The following is a 14562-nucleotide window of genomic DNA, read 5'->3' on the forward strand; positions in this document are numbered from 1 at the left end:
CGATGTCTAAGCCACTGCTTAACGTCTGATGAGAAACAGAGCTTGCCTGTAGTGTCCAAGCGCATCTCACAAAGCATGTGTCAACTATAAAGAGAACAACAGTAACAGGACAGTGAGGGACTCTGACAGAACCCACCTTAATTAAGTGTTCTAAATTAACATCACCAATAATGGACAAATAAATTCCACATGCATCACGAAGAATCACGGTATAGCTTTGGTGTGATTCTTGCCAAAATTGCATGACTGAAATCTAAGCTTAAGGAAACTGGCAGACAGACACAGATGGAAGGACATCCTATAAAGTAAACAGCATTTACTCTTCAAAATGTTTAAGATTATGAAGAATAAAGACTGCAGAGTACCAAAGTAAAGGAACCCCAGAGGTCACAACAGCTAGGTTACACATGACAGATTTAACTAAACTGGATCAGGAACAAATTTTTCTTGTGCTGTAAGGATGGAGTTGCCAAACATTTTCTCTAATGGATCAGATAATGAAAGTGTTAGGCTCTTTGGATCACACTGAGTTTGTTGTGACTTTTCAGCTCTGCTCTTGTGTCCCCAAATCATCCATAGACAATATGTAAATGAGTGGTGTGTTCATGTTCCAGCTCAGCTTAATTAAAATAACAAACAAAATGGAGGCTATCCTGATTTGGCCTGAGTTCAGAGTTTCTCAACGTTACTTCACACTTCCACCCCCAAATAAAGGATATTAGAGGGATAGTTGGAAACATCTGAATAAAAATCTATTGTGGAAGTATTGTATCAGTCATAATTGCATGTGATTGTATAAGACAATGTTTCTTGGCAATAAACACAAGTTTTTGGGTAAAGTGGTTTTATGTCTATAATGTGCTCTTCAATGGTTTTAAAAGTGTTTAATATACAAATATGGTAAAATGTTAACATTTGCTAGTCTGAGGGAAATGGAGACTAGGAATTGTTTGTACTACTGTTGTAACTTTATGTCTGAAACTCAAAATTTAAAAATATTTTAAGGCATATTTCAGATCAGGTGGGTTGGGAAAATGTAACTTACCTCACAGGTCCATGTAAACATATTGTCAACTACTTGTTTTTATATATCTTGAAGAAATTCTAACTGGAATTTGTTCAATTCACGTAATAGGCATTTTGAAATTTAAAATTTATTAGATAAATAATATTGAAGTGAAGTCACTCAGTCGTGTCCGACTCTTTGCGACCCCGTGGACTGTAGCCCGCTCAGGCTCCTCTGTCCATAGGATTCTCCAGGCAAGAATACTGGAGTGGGTGGCCATTTCCTTCTCCAGGGGATCTTCCCAACCCAGGGATTGAACCTGGGTCTCCTGCGTTGCAGGCAGACGCTTTATCCTCTGAGCCACCCTAGATAACTATTTTCATTTCATTACCAGCAGCAATAGATTTGAGTGACTCCTAACAATAAGATATATTTTGATGAATAAATTAGTTAATTCCATAAAAATAGCAATCAGCAAAATGTATAAATGTTATAAATAATATAATAAATGGTAATAATATAAGGAAAGGAGGTTTTCCTTTCCTTAAGTGTATACAATGATATAATTAGGTCCCATCTACTTTATCATGGCTTTCCATTTACTCTTTAAGCAGTTTTCCCTGGTTAGAAAATTTTAGTAGCTTTTAGGACTTCTGCTTCTGGCCAAGATGGAGTAACAGGGACCGGAATTACTCTTCAGCTTGGAACAACTAAAAACCTGGACAAAGTATATGAAACAGCAGTTTTCAAGATATTGGATGGCAGGCAAGAAAGGACAGTGACCCTTGAGAGACAGGAGACAAATGAGGTGAGCCCCAGCTTAGTGCCTGGAGAAAGTTTCCAATATATGATATAGGAAGGGGAATCCAGGTTGAGTCTGGTAAGCACCTTGAGTTGTGGAGATGAACTGGGAATGTAAGGAGGCTAATTAAAGTGGTCAGAATTCTTTGGGCAGAGGACTGGAGAGGAAAGAGCTATGCAGAGTGTCAGAGATCTTTAGGGGGTCCTCTCTCTAGTCTTGAGCTGAGTAGTGAACAAAACCTGTGTGAGTAAACTACCCAAGGCTGGGGGAAGATAAACCTAAAGAATTAGAGGAAAAAGAATTCCTAGAGCTCTCTCAATTCTATGAATTGTGCCTGTTGCCAGTAGTCAAAGTGGGGAAAATATCTCATAATTCAGTGTATCAACTAGAGTATTCAGAAGAGTTTTGTTTCGGTGGTACAAAATTAGTTCAGTTCAGTTCAGTCGCTCAGTTGTGTCTGACTCTTTGCGACCCCCTGAATCGCAGCACACCAGGCCTCCCTGTCTATCACCAGCTCCTGGAGTTCACTCAGACTCGCGTCCATCGAGTCTGTGATGCCATCCAGCCATCTCATCCTCTGTCGTCCCCTTCTCCTCCTGCCCCCAGTCCCTCCCAGCATCAAAGACTTTTCCAATGAGTCAACTTTTCGCATGAGGTGGCCAAAGTACTGGAGTTTTAGCTTTAGCATCGTTCCTTCCAAAGAAATCCCAGGGCTGATCTCCTTCAGAATGGACTAGTTGGATCTCCTTGCAGTCCAAGGGACTCTCAAGAGTCTTCTCCAACACCACAGTTCAAAAGCATCAGTTCTTCGGTGCTCAGCCTTCTTCACAGTCCAACTCTCACATCCATACATGACCACAGGAAAAACCATAGCCTTGACTAGACAGACCTTAGTCGGCAAAGTAATGTTTCTGCTTTTGAATATACTATCTAGGTTGGTCATAACTTTTCTTCCAAGGAGTAAGCGTCTTTTAATTTCATGGCTGCAATCACCATCTACAGTGATTTTGGAGCCCCCCAAAATAAAGTCTGACACTATTTCCACTGTTTCCCCATCTATTTCCCATGAAGTGATGGGACCAGATGCCATGATCTTCGTTTTCTGAATGTTGAGCTTTAAGCCAACTTGGCCTAGACTAAATGCTGCTCTGGTTCCACCTTAAAACCTTAAGCAAGTTTGAAAGGATCAAACATTTTCTAAATAACTTAATTTAGAACTAGAACAAAGCTAGAGAATATTTAAAGAATGGAAAAATATGAAGCACTCAGGAAGATGGTAAAATTCATTGTATCTTAACATATGGTAAAAATAAAAAATGTAGGAAAATGATTCATAATGAGAAAAACCAGTCAATTAAAACCAACTCAGAAATGACACAGATGATAGAAAATGGCATTAAGACTGTTAATTATATTTGTCTTCTTTATGTTTAAGAAGCTAAGATCAGGACTGTACAAAATTTTTGTCAAAGGATAAAATGGTAAATATTTTTGTTTTTGTGGCCTGAACAGCTTCTGTTGTAACTAACTTTGTTGTAGTGCAAGAGTAGCCAGAAACAATGTCTAAATGAATGGATATTACTGTATACTGGAGTATAACTTTTTTCTACTATAGATATAGATGGTAGGTTGCATTTGGCCTATAGGCTATAATTGCAGGTCCCTGAGCTGAAAGAGAGATTGGAAATTAAATAAAGGACATGGAAGATTAAAAGAAAGAGAAGACCCAGTTCACATTTGTAGAGATGAAAACTAAACTATTTAAATGAAAAAATACATGTGTAGTATTAATCACAGATACATGCTATTGAAAAAGAGATTAGTAAACTTGAAGGCATACCAATGGAGGCTATCCAAAGTGAAGGACACAGAAAAAATGTCTGAAAAATATCATTAGTGAACTGTATTTTATTTTCAAATTGAAGTCATTGAAGGGGAAGAAAGAAACAGAAAGTAAAGTTGCTCAGTCATGTCCGACTCTTTGCGACCCCATCAACTGTAGCTTGCCAAGCTCCTCCATCCATGGGATTTTCCAGGCAAGAGTACCTGAGTGGGCTGCAAGAGATAATGAGTGAAAATTTTCTAACTTTGGTGAAAACTATAAAATAACAATTCTAAAACTCAGTGAACCCCAAGTGCAAAAACTATTCCTTTTTTTTTCCTGGAAACACCTCATCATCAAACTGCTTAGTTCAGTTCAGTTCAGTTGCTCAGTTGTGTCTGACTCTTTGCAACCCCATGAACCGCAGCACGCCAGGCCTTTCTGTCCATTGCCAACTCCCAGAGTTTACCCAAATCCATGTCCATCGAGTCGGTGATGCTATCCAACCATCTCATCCTCTGTCGTCCCCTTCTCCTGCCCTCAGTCTTTCCCAGCATCAGGGTCTTTTCAAATGAGTCAGCTCTTCACATCAGGTGGCCAAAGTATTGGAGTTTCAGCTTCAACATCAGTCCTTCCAATGAACACCCAGGACTGATCTCCTTTAGGATTGGTTGGATCTCCTTGCATTCCAAGAGACTCTCAAGAGTCTTCTCCAAAACCACAGTTCAAAAGCATCAATTCTTCGATGCTCAGCTTTCTTTATAGTCCAACCCTCACATCCATACATGGCCACTGGAAAAACCATAGCCTTGACTAGACTGCTTAACCTCAGTGATAAAGAGAAAATATTAAATGGAGCAGAGAAAAGTGATACATTATATACAGAGGAACAAAGATAGCATGACAGAGGTTTTTCATCTGAAACTTTGCTAGGAAGAAGAGGACAGTGGAACAAGAGTATTTAAGTTCTCAAGGGGGGAAAATATGGCAACCTAGAATTCTAGTCGCAGCAAAGGCAGAAACAAAGACAGTTTTCGACATAAGAAGCTGAAAAGGAATCAATCATAAACAGGCCTGAACTTTAAGAAGTGCTAAAGAAATCCTTTATGCAGAATGATAAGGAATTTTGTATCTCTGGGAGTGTATGGAGGTGGGACAGTGTAATTCAGAGTTTCTTTCTTTAAAAAAATAATCTTTTAAACGTACCCTATTCTAATTCCTGTCTTCCAAATTAAGCAGTAGTTTATAAAATATGTTGTCATTTAGAGGATGATCTTTTAGGTAGTGTTCTAAAAATACTATTTTACTGATACAGAGTTAATATTTTTGATTAAGTATAGTTAATACTATGTACTGTTCAGCATTTCACTTTTTAAAAATACTACATTCTTCTGGATATATAGATGAATACATATGGTAGAAATTGAATGCTAACTCTCAAGGGCATCCCACTCTCTTGAAAATAGTCCCCTTAGTGTGGATCACAGGTATAACTGACTTTACTTGACTGTGGATTAGGTTTTGTACTGAGATACAGAAACAACTGGCGTGGTTTTCTGTGGCATGTAGTCAGTTCAGTTCAGTTGCTCATTATGTCCGACTCTTTGTGACTCCGTGGACTGCAGCATGCCAGGCCTCCCAGTTTTTCTCAAACTATACTCTGCAGCTCTCTGGAATGTTTGCAGGTGTTGGGTGTTATGTGTGGAATTGCTTAATGCAACAAAAATAAGTTTCTTTACCAGCAGACAGTTCATGTTGGAACCTTTATTATTTGGATTTTACAAGTGACAAAAATCCAATTTGAGGTGTACAGAGACTGATCCCGTTGGTAAGGGTGACAGTTTAGACCTTCCATCTTTGTGGGCCAACTTTCTTCTTGAGTATTTGGGATTGGCTATGGTTAGTTCCCAGCTCAAATGCCTTCCCCACAATCCCGAGCCCCCAACACAAACACACACACGCGCGCATGGTTTAAATCACTTATGCACCCTTTTGAGACACACACACACACTTGTGCATGGTTTAAGTCACTTATGCACCCTTTTGAGACACATACACACACACACACACACACACACACACGGTTTAAGTCACTTATGCACCCTTTGGTGCAGTAATGGCAGCTTAACTGAATGTGGTCAGGAAGTAAGGGTTCTATTTTCAGACGATTAGGGGAGTTAGGACCATTCAGGACATTCTTTTTTGAATTTTGCTTGCGATATAAAAGAAGTACACATTTATAACGGAAAAAAGAGTCAGAGGGTTGACAAAGTGATGGTTTAACCATGTCAAATTATAATGGCATTTGACATGATTTCATGTTAGTAAAAATATTGATAAAAATTTCTGCTTTTCTAAACATTTAAGCTAAATGTGTTTCAAGTAAGTAAAAAATAGTTGCTCCATGCCCTTCTTCAAATAATTTTTAATTGGCTTCCATTCAGAATGAATATTTTATAAGGAATTATGGAATGAAATAAAGAATACATAAACTTCAAAACTTGTTAAATAGTAACTGTTAAAACAGATTATGAGTTTCAGCTTTATTGTTACTGTTTTTTTTTAAAATAATTCAGTAATACAAAGTAGTAATTCTACTGGTAAGGTTCTTATAGCACCTATATTGTTTTCAAATGATAAAATTTCCCTCGTTCTTTCTTAAAAAGACACTGGATGATTTTCTCATCTTACTGTTGGAAGGAACAATTTTGGTTTTCTTCAATCCACTTATTTTCAGCCCAGGTGAATTGCCCCACCCCTCTGATATTTGGCAGTATCAGGAGACATTTTTGGTTGTCACAAATGGAGCAGAGGTGCTATTGGCTTCTAATTGGTAGAAGTTAGAGATACTGCTAAACACCCTCCAGTGTACTGCACAGCCCCCTCACAACAGAGAATTGTTTAGTCCAGGATGTCAACAGTGCCTAAACTGAAACCCTATTCATTTGAAGAAACTCGACTCTGTTTGAGTGAAGTGCATATAGGCTATCACTTCACGGGCTTTACTTTTTAATTGTGTTTCTTTTGAGTGTATTGCCTTAATTTTTTTTAGTGGCTCTTTAAGATACGAAATAGTATTATCAACCTAAAATTGCCAGAGAACATAATTTTAATGTTTGATATTCTATTAACAAACTGGATTTTGTCTTGTTGAAGAAGCTATTTCTTAAATTGTTATTACAGAATTACTATTATTAAAGTTTTTAGTTGCATTTTCAAGAATTTTTATCATAAATATGAAGGGAAAAGACAAGGAAAACTGGAGCTATCTTGCATTCATCATAAATATGTTGAGATCTGTCCTTTTTTGTCACGAAGACATTGTGAACAGTTACTTCCAGTATGAGCAGCTAGCATGATAACCAGTGCCTTGGGAGGTAATGGACTCTCAATAAATCTTTAATGGGAAGATGGATAAAAGTGTAGCCTGCCTGTTATGCTGGCAAAAAGACTCGTGCCTTGCAAGTCAGGTGAGACACCTGATCCTTTACCTCCTAGTCCCTTTCAAGTTTGCTGTCAAACTTAAGTGGAAGTCTTCCAACCTCGACCTCCTGCCCCCTTCCTCCTGCTGTTCTAAGAAAATAATAATAATAGGTAGAGTTTGGTATTTGTGTTTGTGAGGATACTTAATTTAAAATATTTTTCAGAATATGAGCTATTAATGTCAGTTTTTTTTAAAACAGGTAAGAAAACTCAGGCTCAGTAATTGATAAGAGTTAAGATTCAGACCCCTGTTTTATACCAAAACTGGGCTCATAACCAGTGCAAAATATCTAATAATATTAATTTTGTCTTCAAGGACCAGACTGCCTAAATTTGAATCCTGAGACTTCAGTGTCATTTTGGAAAGTTGCTTAACTGTTCCTCCATTTCTAAAATGTGCCTAGTAGTGTGTCTTAGAGGCCTTGCATACTGCTTGGGATGATAAGGAAAAAGCCCTGACATCTGACACACCAAGTAATTGCTAAATGATATAATAGAGACTAAAATGCAAGTAGAATTCAATGTGGGGAAATATATTTGAAATTGCTTCTTAGACAATTATTTTCAAGTATATTGCAACTATTCACATTTTATGCCAGTGATTGGACCTCTGTGTCAGTTTTGTCAAAATATTGACCTTCTGGCTTAGCTTTTGTTTCCTTATCTACCTTGAACACTTTGGTCAGTCATGTGACTTACTAGTGCCTCAGATCCTGTATTATCCTTATCCTCTTCATGCTACACCACTTGTCCGCTACCTAGCAGGTTTGAGAATGTGCTGTCTATTCCCTTGGAATGTTGGTGGGAATTGTCACTATCATTTATGAATTTCAACATTAGCCAGTCCTTCAGTACAGATTTTCAGTCATTTACATTGTCAGCTTCTTTCTCCATTCCCTAGAGAGTATTTTCAGATATCAGTAGTACCTATGGCCTTCTTCTGACTTGTTAGGCATCATAGCAGACTCTCATTTTACAAAATTGGCAAGGCTTTTTGTTAGCTGGTGGCTGACTTCTTGCTAAAATTAGAGACTTACACCTCTGCAGCATCCCACTCTTGATTGTTACCTTCTTTTGAGGTTGTCTCCTTCCTTAGCGTCTGATAGACAGTTTCAGTTCTACCCTTACCGGTTCTTCATTTCCTTTTATACATTTTCTGCTTGACATTCCTATCTGGGAGATTTCATTCACTTCCATGGCTTTGGTTGTGAGCTATATACCCATGATCCCTACTTTTCCAGCCCAGATCCTTCTCAGGAACTACAGGTGGTTATTTCTAACAACCTATTGAATGCTTTTAGCTTGGTGTTCTGGGGCATTTCAGAGTTGACATTTGTCAAATATAATGGAACTTACTATACACTTGCCTCTCCTGAAACGAAAGGCTTAAATGTTGTCTTCTCCTGTACTATCTTCTGTTACCTCTTTATTAGTGTGTCAGCCTTATTTCAAGTTTTTCTCTGTGCTTTCTAAAGTCCTTTCCCTATTTCACCACTAGAATTAACTGAAAAAGAAAACTGACTGTATGTCTTAAAAACAAAAAAAACCCTCAAGATCTTACGTTGCCTTTTGTATACATTGAAAATCTGGATTCCACAGAATGGTGCTTTTTTGTTTGTCTGTTTCTTTAGTTTTAGCTCGTGAGATCTTCGATCTTTATTACTGCATGTGGGATCTTTTTGTTAGTTGCCCGCATGCAAAATCTTAGTTGCAGCATGTTAGATATAATTCTGTGACCAGGGACCAAACTCCGACCCCCTCGTTTGGGGTCGCAGAGTCTTAGCCAGTGGACCACCAGGGAAATCACAGCATCATGTTTTTTTGGTAATGGGATTCAGTGGCTCAGATGGTAAAGAATCTCACTGCAATGTGGGAGACCCAGGTTCTACCTCTGGGTTGGGAAGATCCCCTGGAGAAGAGAATGGCAACCCATTCCAGTATTCTTGCCTGGAAAAATCCATGGAGGGTGGAGCCTGGTGTGCTGCAGTCCATGGGGTTACAAAGAGTTGGACAGGACTGAGCAACTAACACTTTCACTTTGGGATAAAATTAAATGATGATCTTTTCCCAGTTTCAAAGGGATGGATTTTTTTTTTTTTTAAGATTTTAAGTTTTTTCTAGGTATTTTAAGTTTATTACCTGCTGTTGCTTTTATCATCATCTGTCATAGGGTGGGATTTGAATTAACTTAAACATTTATATTTACTATTTAATTTTTTTTTTTAAGATTTATTATTTTTGGCCATGTCTAGTCTTTGTTGCTGCGCATTCTTTTTTCTCCAGCTGTGGCGAGCGGGGACTACTCTTCATTGCAGTGCACAGGCTTCTCTTTACTGTGGCTTCTCTTGTTGTGGAGCGCGGTCTCAAGGGCACATAGGCTTCAGTAGTTGCAGAACGACTCAATGGTTGTGGTTCAAGGGCTCTAGAGCAAGGGCCCAGTAGTTGTGGTACATGGGCTTGGTTACTTTGCAGCATGTGGGATCTTCCCGGACCAGGGATTGAATCAGGCTCTTTATTACCTCTGCCCTCCTTAACATCAGTTCAGTTCAGTCGCTCAGTCGTATCCAACTCTTTGCAACCCCATGAGTCGCAGCACGCCAGGCCTCCCTGTCCATCACCAACTCCTGGAGTTTAACCAAATTCACATCCATCAAGTTGGTGATGCCATCCAGCCATCTCATCCTCTGTCGTCCCCTTCTCCTCCTGCCCCCAATCCCTCCCAGCATCAGAGTCTTTTCCAATGAGTCAACTCTTCACATGAGGTGACCAGAGTATTGGAGTTTCAGCTTTAGCATCATTCCCTCCAAAGAAATCCCAGGGCTGATCTCCTTCAGAATGGACTGGTTGGGTCTCCTTGGTGTCCACGGGACTCTCAAGAGTCTTCTCCAACACCACAGTTCAAAAGCATCAATTCTTGGGTGCTCAGCTTTCTTCACAGTTCAACTCTCACATCCATACATGACCACTGGAAAAACCATAGCCTTGACTTGATGGATCTTTGTTGGCAAAGTAATGTCTCTGCTTTTGAATATGCTATCTAGGTTGGTCATAACTTTTCTTCCCAAGGAGTATGCGTCTTTTAATTTCATGGCTGCAGTCACCATCTGCAGTGATTTTGGAGCCCCAAAAAATAAAGTCTGACACTGTTTCCACTGTTTCCCCATCTACTTCCCATGAAGTGATGGGACCAGATGCCATGATCTTCGTTTTCTGAATGTTGAACTTCAGGCCAACTTTTTCACTCTCCTCTTGCACTTTCATCAAGAGGCCTTTTAGTTCCTTGTCACTTTCTGCCATAAGGGTAGTGTCATCTGCATATCTGAGGTTATTGATATTTCTCCCGGCAATCTTGATTCCAGCTTGTGCTTCATCCAGCTCAGCGTTTCTCATGATATACTCTGCATAGAAGTTAAATAAGCAGGGTGACAATATACAGACTTGATGTACTCCTTTTCCTATTTGGAAACAATCTGTTGTTCCATGTCCAGTTCTAACTGTTGCTTCCTGACCTGTATATAGGTTTCTCAAGAGGCAGGTCAGGTGGTCTGGTATTCCCATCTCTTTCAGAATTTTCCACAGTTTATTGTGATCCACCCAGTCAAAGTCTTTGGCATAGTCAATAAAGCAGAAATAGATGTTTTTCTGGAACTCTTTTGCTTTTTCGATGATCCAGCGAATGTTGGCACTTTGATATCTGGTTCCTCTGCCTTTTCTAAAACCAGCTTGAACATCTGGAAGTTCGCGGTTCACGTATTGCTGAAGCCTGGCTTGGAGAATTTTGAGCATTACTTTACTAGCGTGTGAGATGAGTGCAATTGTGTGGTAGTTTGAGCATTCTTTGGCATTGCCTTTCTTTGGGATTGGAATGAAAACTGACCTTTTCCAGACCTGTGGCCACTGCTGAGTTTTCCAAATTTGCTGGCATATTGAGTGCAGCACTTTCACAGCATCATCTTTCAGGATTTGAAATAGCTCAACTGGAATTCCATCACCTCCACTGGCTTTGTTCGTAGTGATGCTTTCTAAGGCCCACTTGACTTCACATTCCAGGATGTCTGGCTCTAGGTGAGTGATCACACCATCGTGATTATCTTGGTCATGAAGATCTTTTTTGTACAGTTCTTCTGTGTATTCTTGCCAGCTTTTCTTAATATCTTCTGCTTTGTTAGGTCCAGACCATTTCTGTCCTTTATCGAGCCCATCTTTGCGTGAAATGTTCCCTTGGTATCTCTAATTTTCTTGAAGAGATCTCTAGTCTTTCCCATTCTGTTCTTTTCCTCTATATCTTTGCATTGATCGTTGAGGAAGGCTTTCTTATCTCTCCTTGCTATTCTTTGGTACTCTGCATTCAGATGCTTATATCTTTCCTTTTCTCCTTTGCTTTTCACTTCTCTTCACAGCTATTTGTAAGGCCTCCCCAGACAGCCATTTTGCTTTTTTCCATTTCATTTCCATGGGGATGGTCTTGATCCCTGTCTCCTGAACAGTGTCCCAGACCTCTGTCCATAGTTCACCAGGCACTCTATCTATAAGATCTAGTCCCTTAAATCTATTTCTCACTTCCACTGTATAATCATAAGGGATTTGATTTAGGTCATACCTGAATGGTCTAGTGGTTTTCCCTACTTTCTTCAATTTAAGTCTGAATTTGGCAATAAGAAGTTCATGATCTGAACCACAGTCAGCTCCTCATCTTGTTTTTGCTGACTATATAAAGAGAGCTTTTCCATCTTTGGCTGCAAAGAATATAACCAATCTGATTTCAGTGTTGACCATCTGGTGATGTCCATGTGTAGAGTCTTCTCTTGTGTTGTTGGAAGAGGGTGTTTGCTATGACCAGTGCAGTCTCTTGGCAAAACTTTTGGTCATGCCTCTATTTGAACCATGTATTTCATTACAATTTGTTTTCCAGATATGTTTTACTGTCTTTACTGGACTTTGAGCTTTGTTCCTGTGGTAAGGATTAATTCGCAATCTATTAGATTCCAGTGTTACCTTTTCTGCCTTGAATCAGTACATATAAACACTGTCATCTAGATTATCTCATTCATCCACAACCACTCTATATTATGTCAGCATTATTCTTATTACCAGATACAGAAACCAAGCTAGATGTGGTTAAGAGATATGCCCCAGGCCACTTAGTTTCTGAGTGCTGCAAGTATAAATTCCCCACCCTTGATAACTTACTACTATTCTATGGGCTTCCCTAGTGGCTCAGACTGTAAAGAGTCTGCCTGCAATGTTTGAGAAGCACTTTGCATCCCTGGGTTGGGAAGATCCCCTGGAGAAGGAAATGGCAACCCGCTCCAGTAGTCTTGCCTGGAGAATCCTATGGACAGAGAAGCCTGGCAGTCTGTGGGGTAGCAGACTCAGACACAACTGAGCAACTAACTCTTTCACTTCACTTTTCATTAATCTATAGCTGTCCTCTTATACATTTGTCTTTTTACTTATAAATAAAATAGTATTCAGTATATTAGAAGTGCTTCTTGATGATTGTTTTTGAAGCACTTCTGCTTTAATTTTGTAATGTGTTAAACATCTTCAGAATCAGGGTTCTACTGATTCAGATAAGTGAAAGTTTGATCTTTGTTGTAGACCTTGGGTTCTTTGTATTCTATTGTATTGCTTAGCAAAGTAATTGATAAATATTGTTAAGACATTGAACTTTTTATACAGTATTTGCATAATAAATGGATAGTTGGAATACTTTGTACCCAAAACAGTTAACATTGTATTTTTTCCAAAATTTAATTGTTTTTCCCTAATTTGAATTACCCTTTATTAAACTTCGTGTTTAGTAACATCATTGAGAGTAATTATGAGTTTGTATATAAATGATAGCCTTTTCTTCTTCGTTTTGTAGGGTTGTTATTTTAAGAATATGTAATAATAAATTGGATGACCTGAGAATTTCTTATGGTTTTGTCTTTGGTGAAAAACACTCATTCTAATAGCTGGAGGGAGAGGGGCTAGTCTTAGTGGTGAATTAGATTATTAAATACAAAATATTGCACATGAGTAATTTTACAAAGGGTTTAAAGCCTAATAAGCAATGTACTTGATGTTTCTAGTTACTCTCTAAGTTGTAATTGTGGTTTAATTGAGTTATATCATAAATTCTTATAGTGAGGGACAGTTTCTTCTTTGCAGAGAACAAAGTATACTGTTGAAGATGAGCAGTATTTGTTTCCTCATTGTATAATATTTTTAAAATTTAGTTATGGTTTGTTTTGATTTAATTTTTATTTTTATATTTACTTGTTTGAAACATTTTTAAGCATTCTTTTTACAGAACATAGTAATATTCCAAATCTTACCCCGTAATAGTAATATTTATATTTTATTTTAGGGAAGCTATGCGAAATTATTTAAAAGAGCGAGGGGATCAAACAGTGCTTATTCTTCATGCAAAAGTTGCACAGAAGTCATATGGAAATGAAAAAAGGTAAGATTATTTTTTCTTTTTGTGGATAGTCAATAGTTATCACATGAATTTACAAATGATGTATTGATATGCAAATAAGAGAATGGTTTCTGTTATTGGGTTATTTGCAAGTACAAAGTGAAAAATACAGGATTTATCTCTATTGTCTCTATTTAGTACAGATCCTCTGGTAAATTCCTGATTTCACAAAATGAAGTAATCCATAATTTTTATTCAGGGCTCTGTAGTATTCCCTAAGTACATGTATTAGCTCATTCAAAAAGTAGTTTTCCTTTTGGAGCAAAATGTAGTTTTATAAAGAAACATGATCTCAGTATTACCATTTTAAAAAGAAAAAGACTTAAACAGACCCCAGAATTGAATTATGGAGTGATTGTGAAGAAAAGTGGCCTAGGACATATCCCAGCCCTTTCCACCCAGGTTAAGGGAGAAACAGCAGAGTTGAGCTGGTGCTCATATTATGTGAATGTGGCATTACAGAAATGACCTATAAATCAGATTAGCCAAAATTAGATAATAGATTTTAATGTTAAGTGTTTATCTTGGTATCTTTTCAATTTCATCATTTTTGGTATATGCTTCTGGGTTTTTGTTACTTGCTTTTTCACTTAGTTCCCAGAATTTTCCTGTTAATAGTTTCTCAAGTCTTCGTCTTTCAGATAGCATTTTTATGTTAAGCATAAAATAACATGCTTTGGTGGACAAGGCTGCTTATGGAGGAACGTGAAAGATTTTTTTGGGTTGGCTTGAAAGGTAATAAAACTGAACTGGAAGGAGGAATGAAAACTCAGGTTTAAGTATTGGATTGAAAGGAATGAGTGGACTCTTTGTGATTCCACGAAATCTTTTGAGTTTGTGAAATAAAGGGAATCTTAGCATATGCATAAGAGAAAGGAGATGGAGTACATTGATTTCATGTGCTAAAAAGTTTTTAAATTGTCTGTTTCTGAAAGTCCTCTAAATCTGAGCTGAAACTATTTAGTTGATAATGTTATCAT

At 38.1% G+C, this 14562-nt stretch overlaps 1 protein-coding gene across 4 annotated transcripts in view; it reads left to right on the forward strand.

Moving 5' to 3' along the window:
• Positions 1 to 14562, forward strand: part of RBPJ (recombination signal binding protein for immunoglobulin kappa J region) — a 119194-nt gene that overhangs the window by 76466 nt on the left and 28166 nt on the right. For 3 of the 4 annotated variants that reach the window (XM_018049350.1, XM_013964571.2, XM_005681488.3), the window contains one exon: positions 13469 to 13564. In XM_018049350.1, coding sequence (XP_017904839.1) covers positions 13469 to 13564 — 96 coding nt within the window. Of the gene's footprint in view, positions 1 to 1706; positions 1815 to 13468; positions 13565 to 14562 lie in introns of those variants that run through there. The other variant, XM_018049351.1, reaches the window with a different exon arrangement.

This window comes from Capra hircus, chromosome 6, assembly GCF_001704415.2.
Source record: "Capra hircus breed San Clemente chromosome 6, ASM170441v1, whole genome shotgun sequence".
Taxonomy (NCBI): domain Eukaryota; kingdom Metazoa; phylum Chordata; class Mammalia; order Artiodactyla; family Bovidae; genus Capra; species Capra hircus.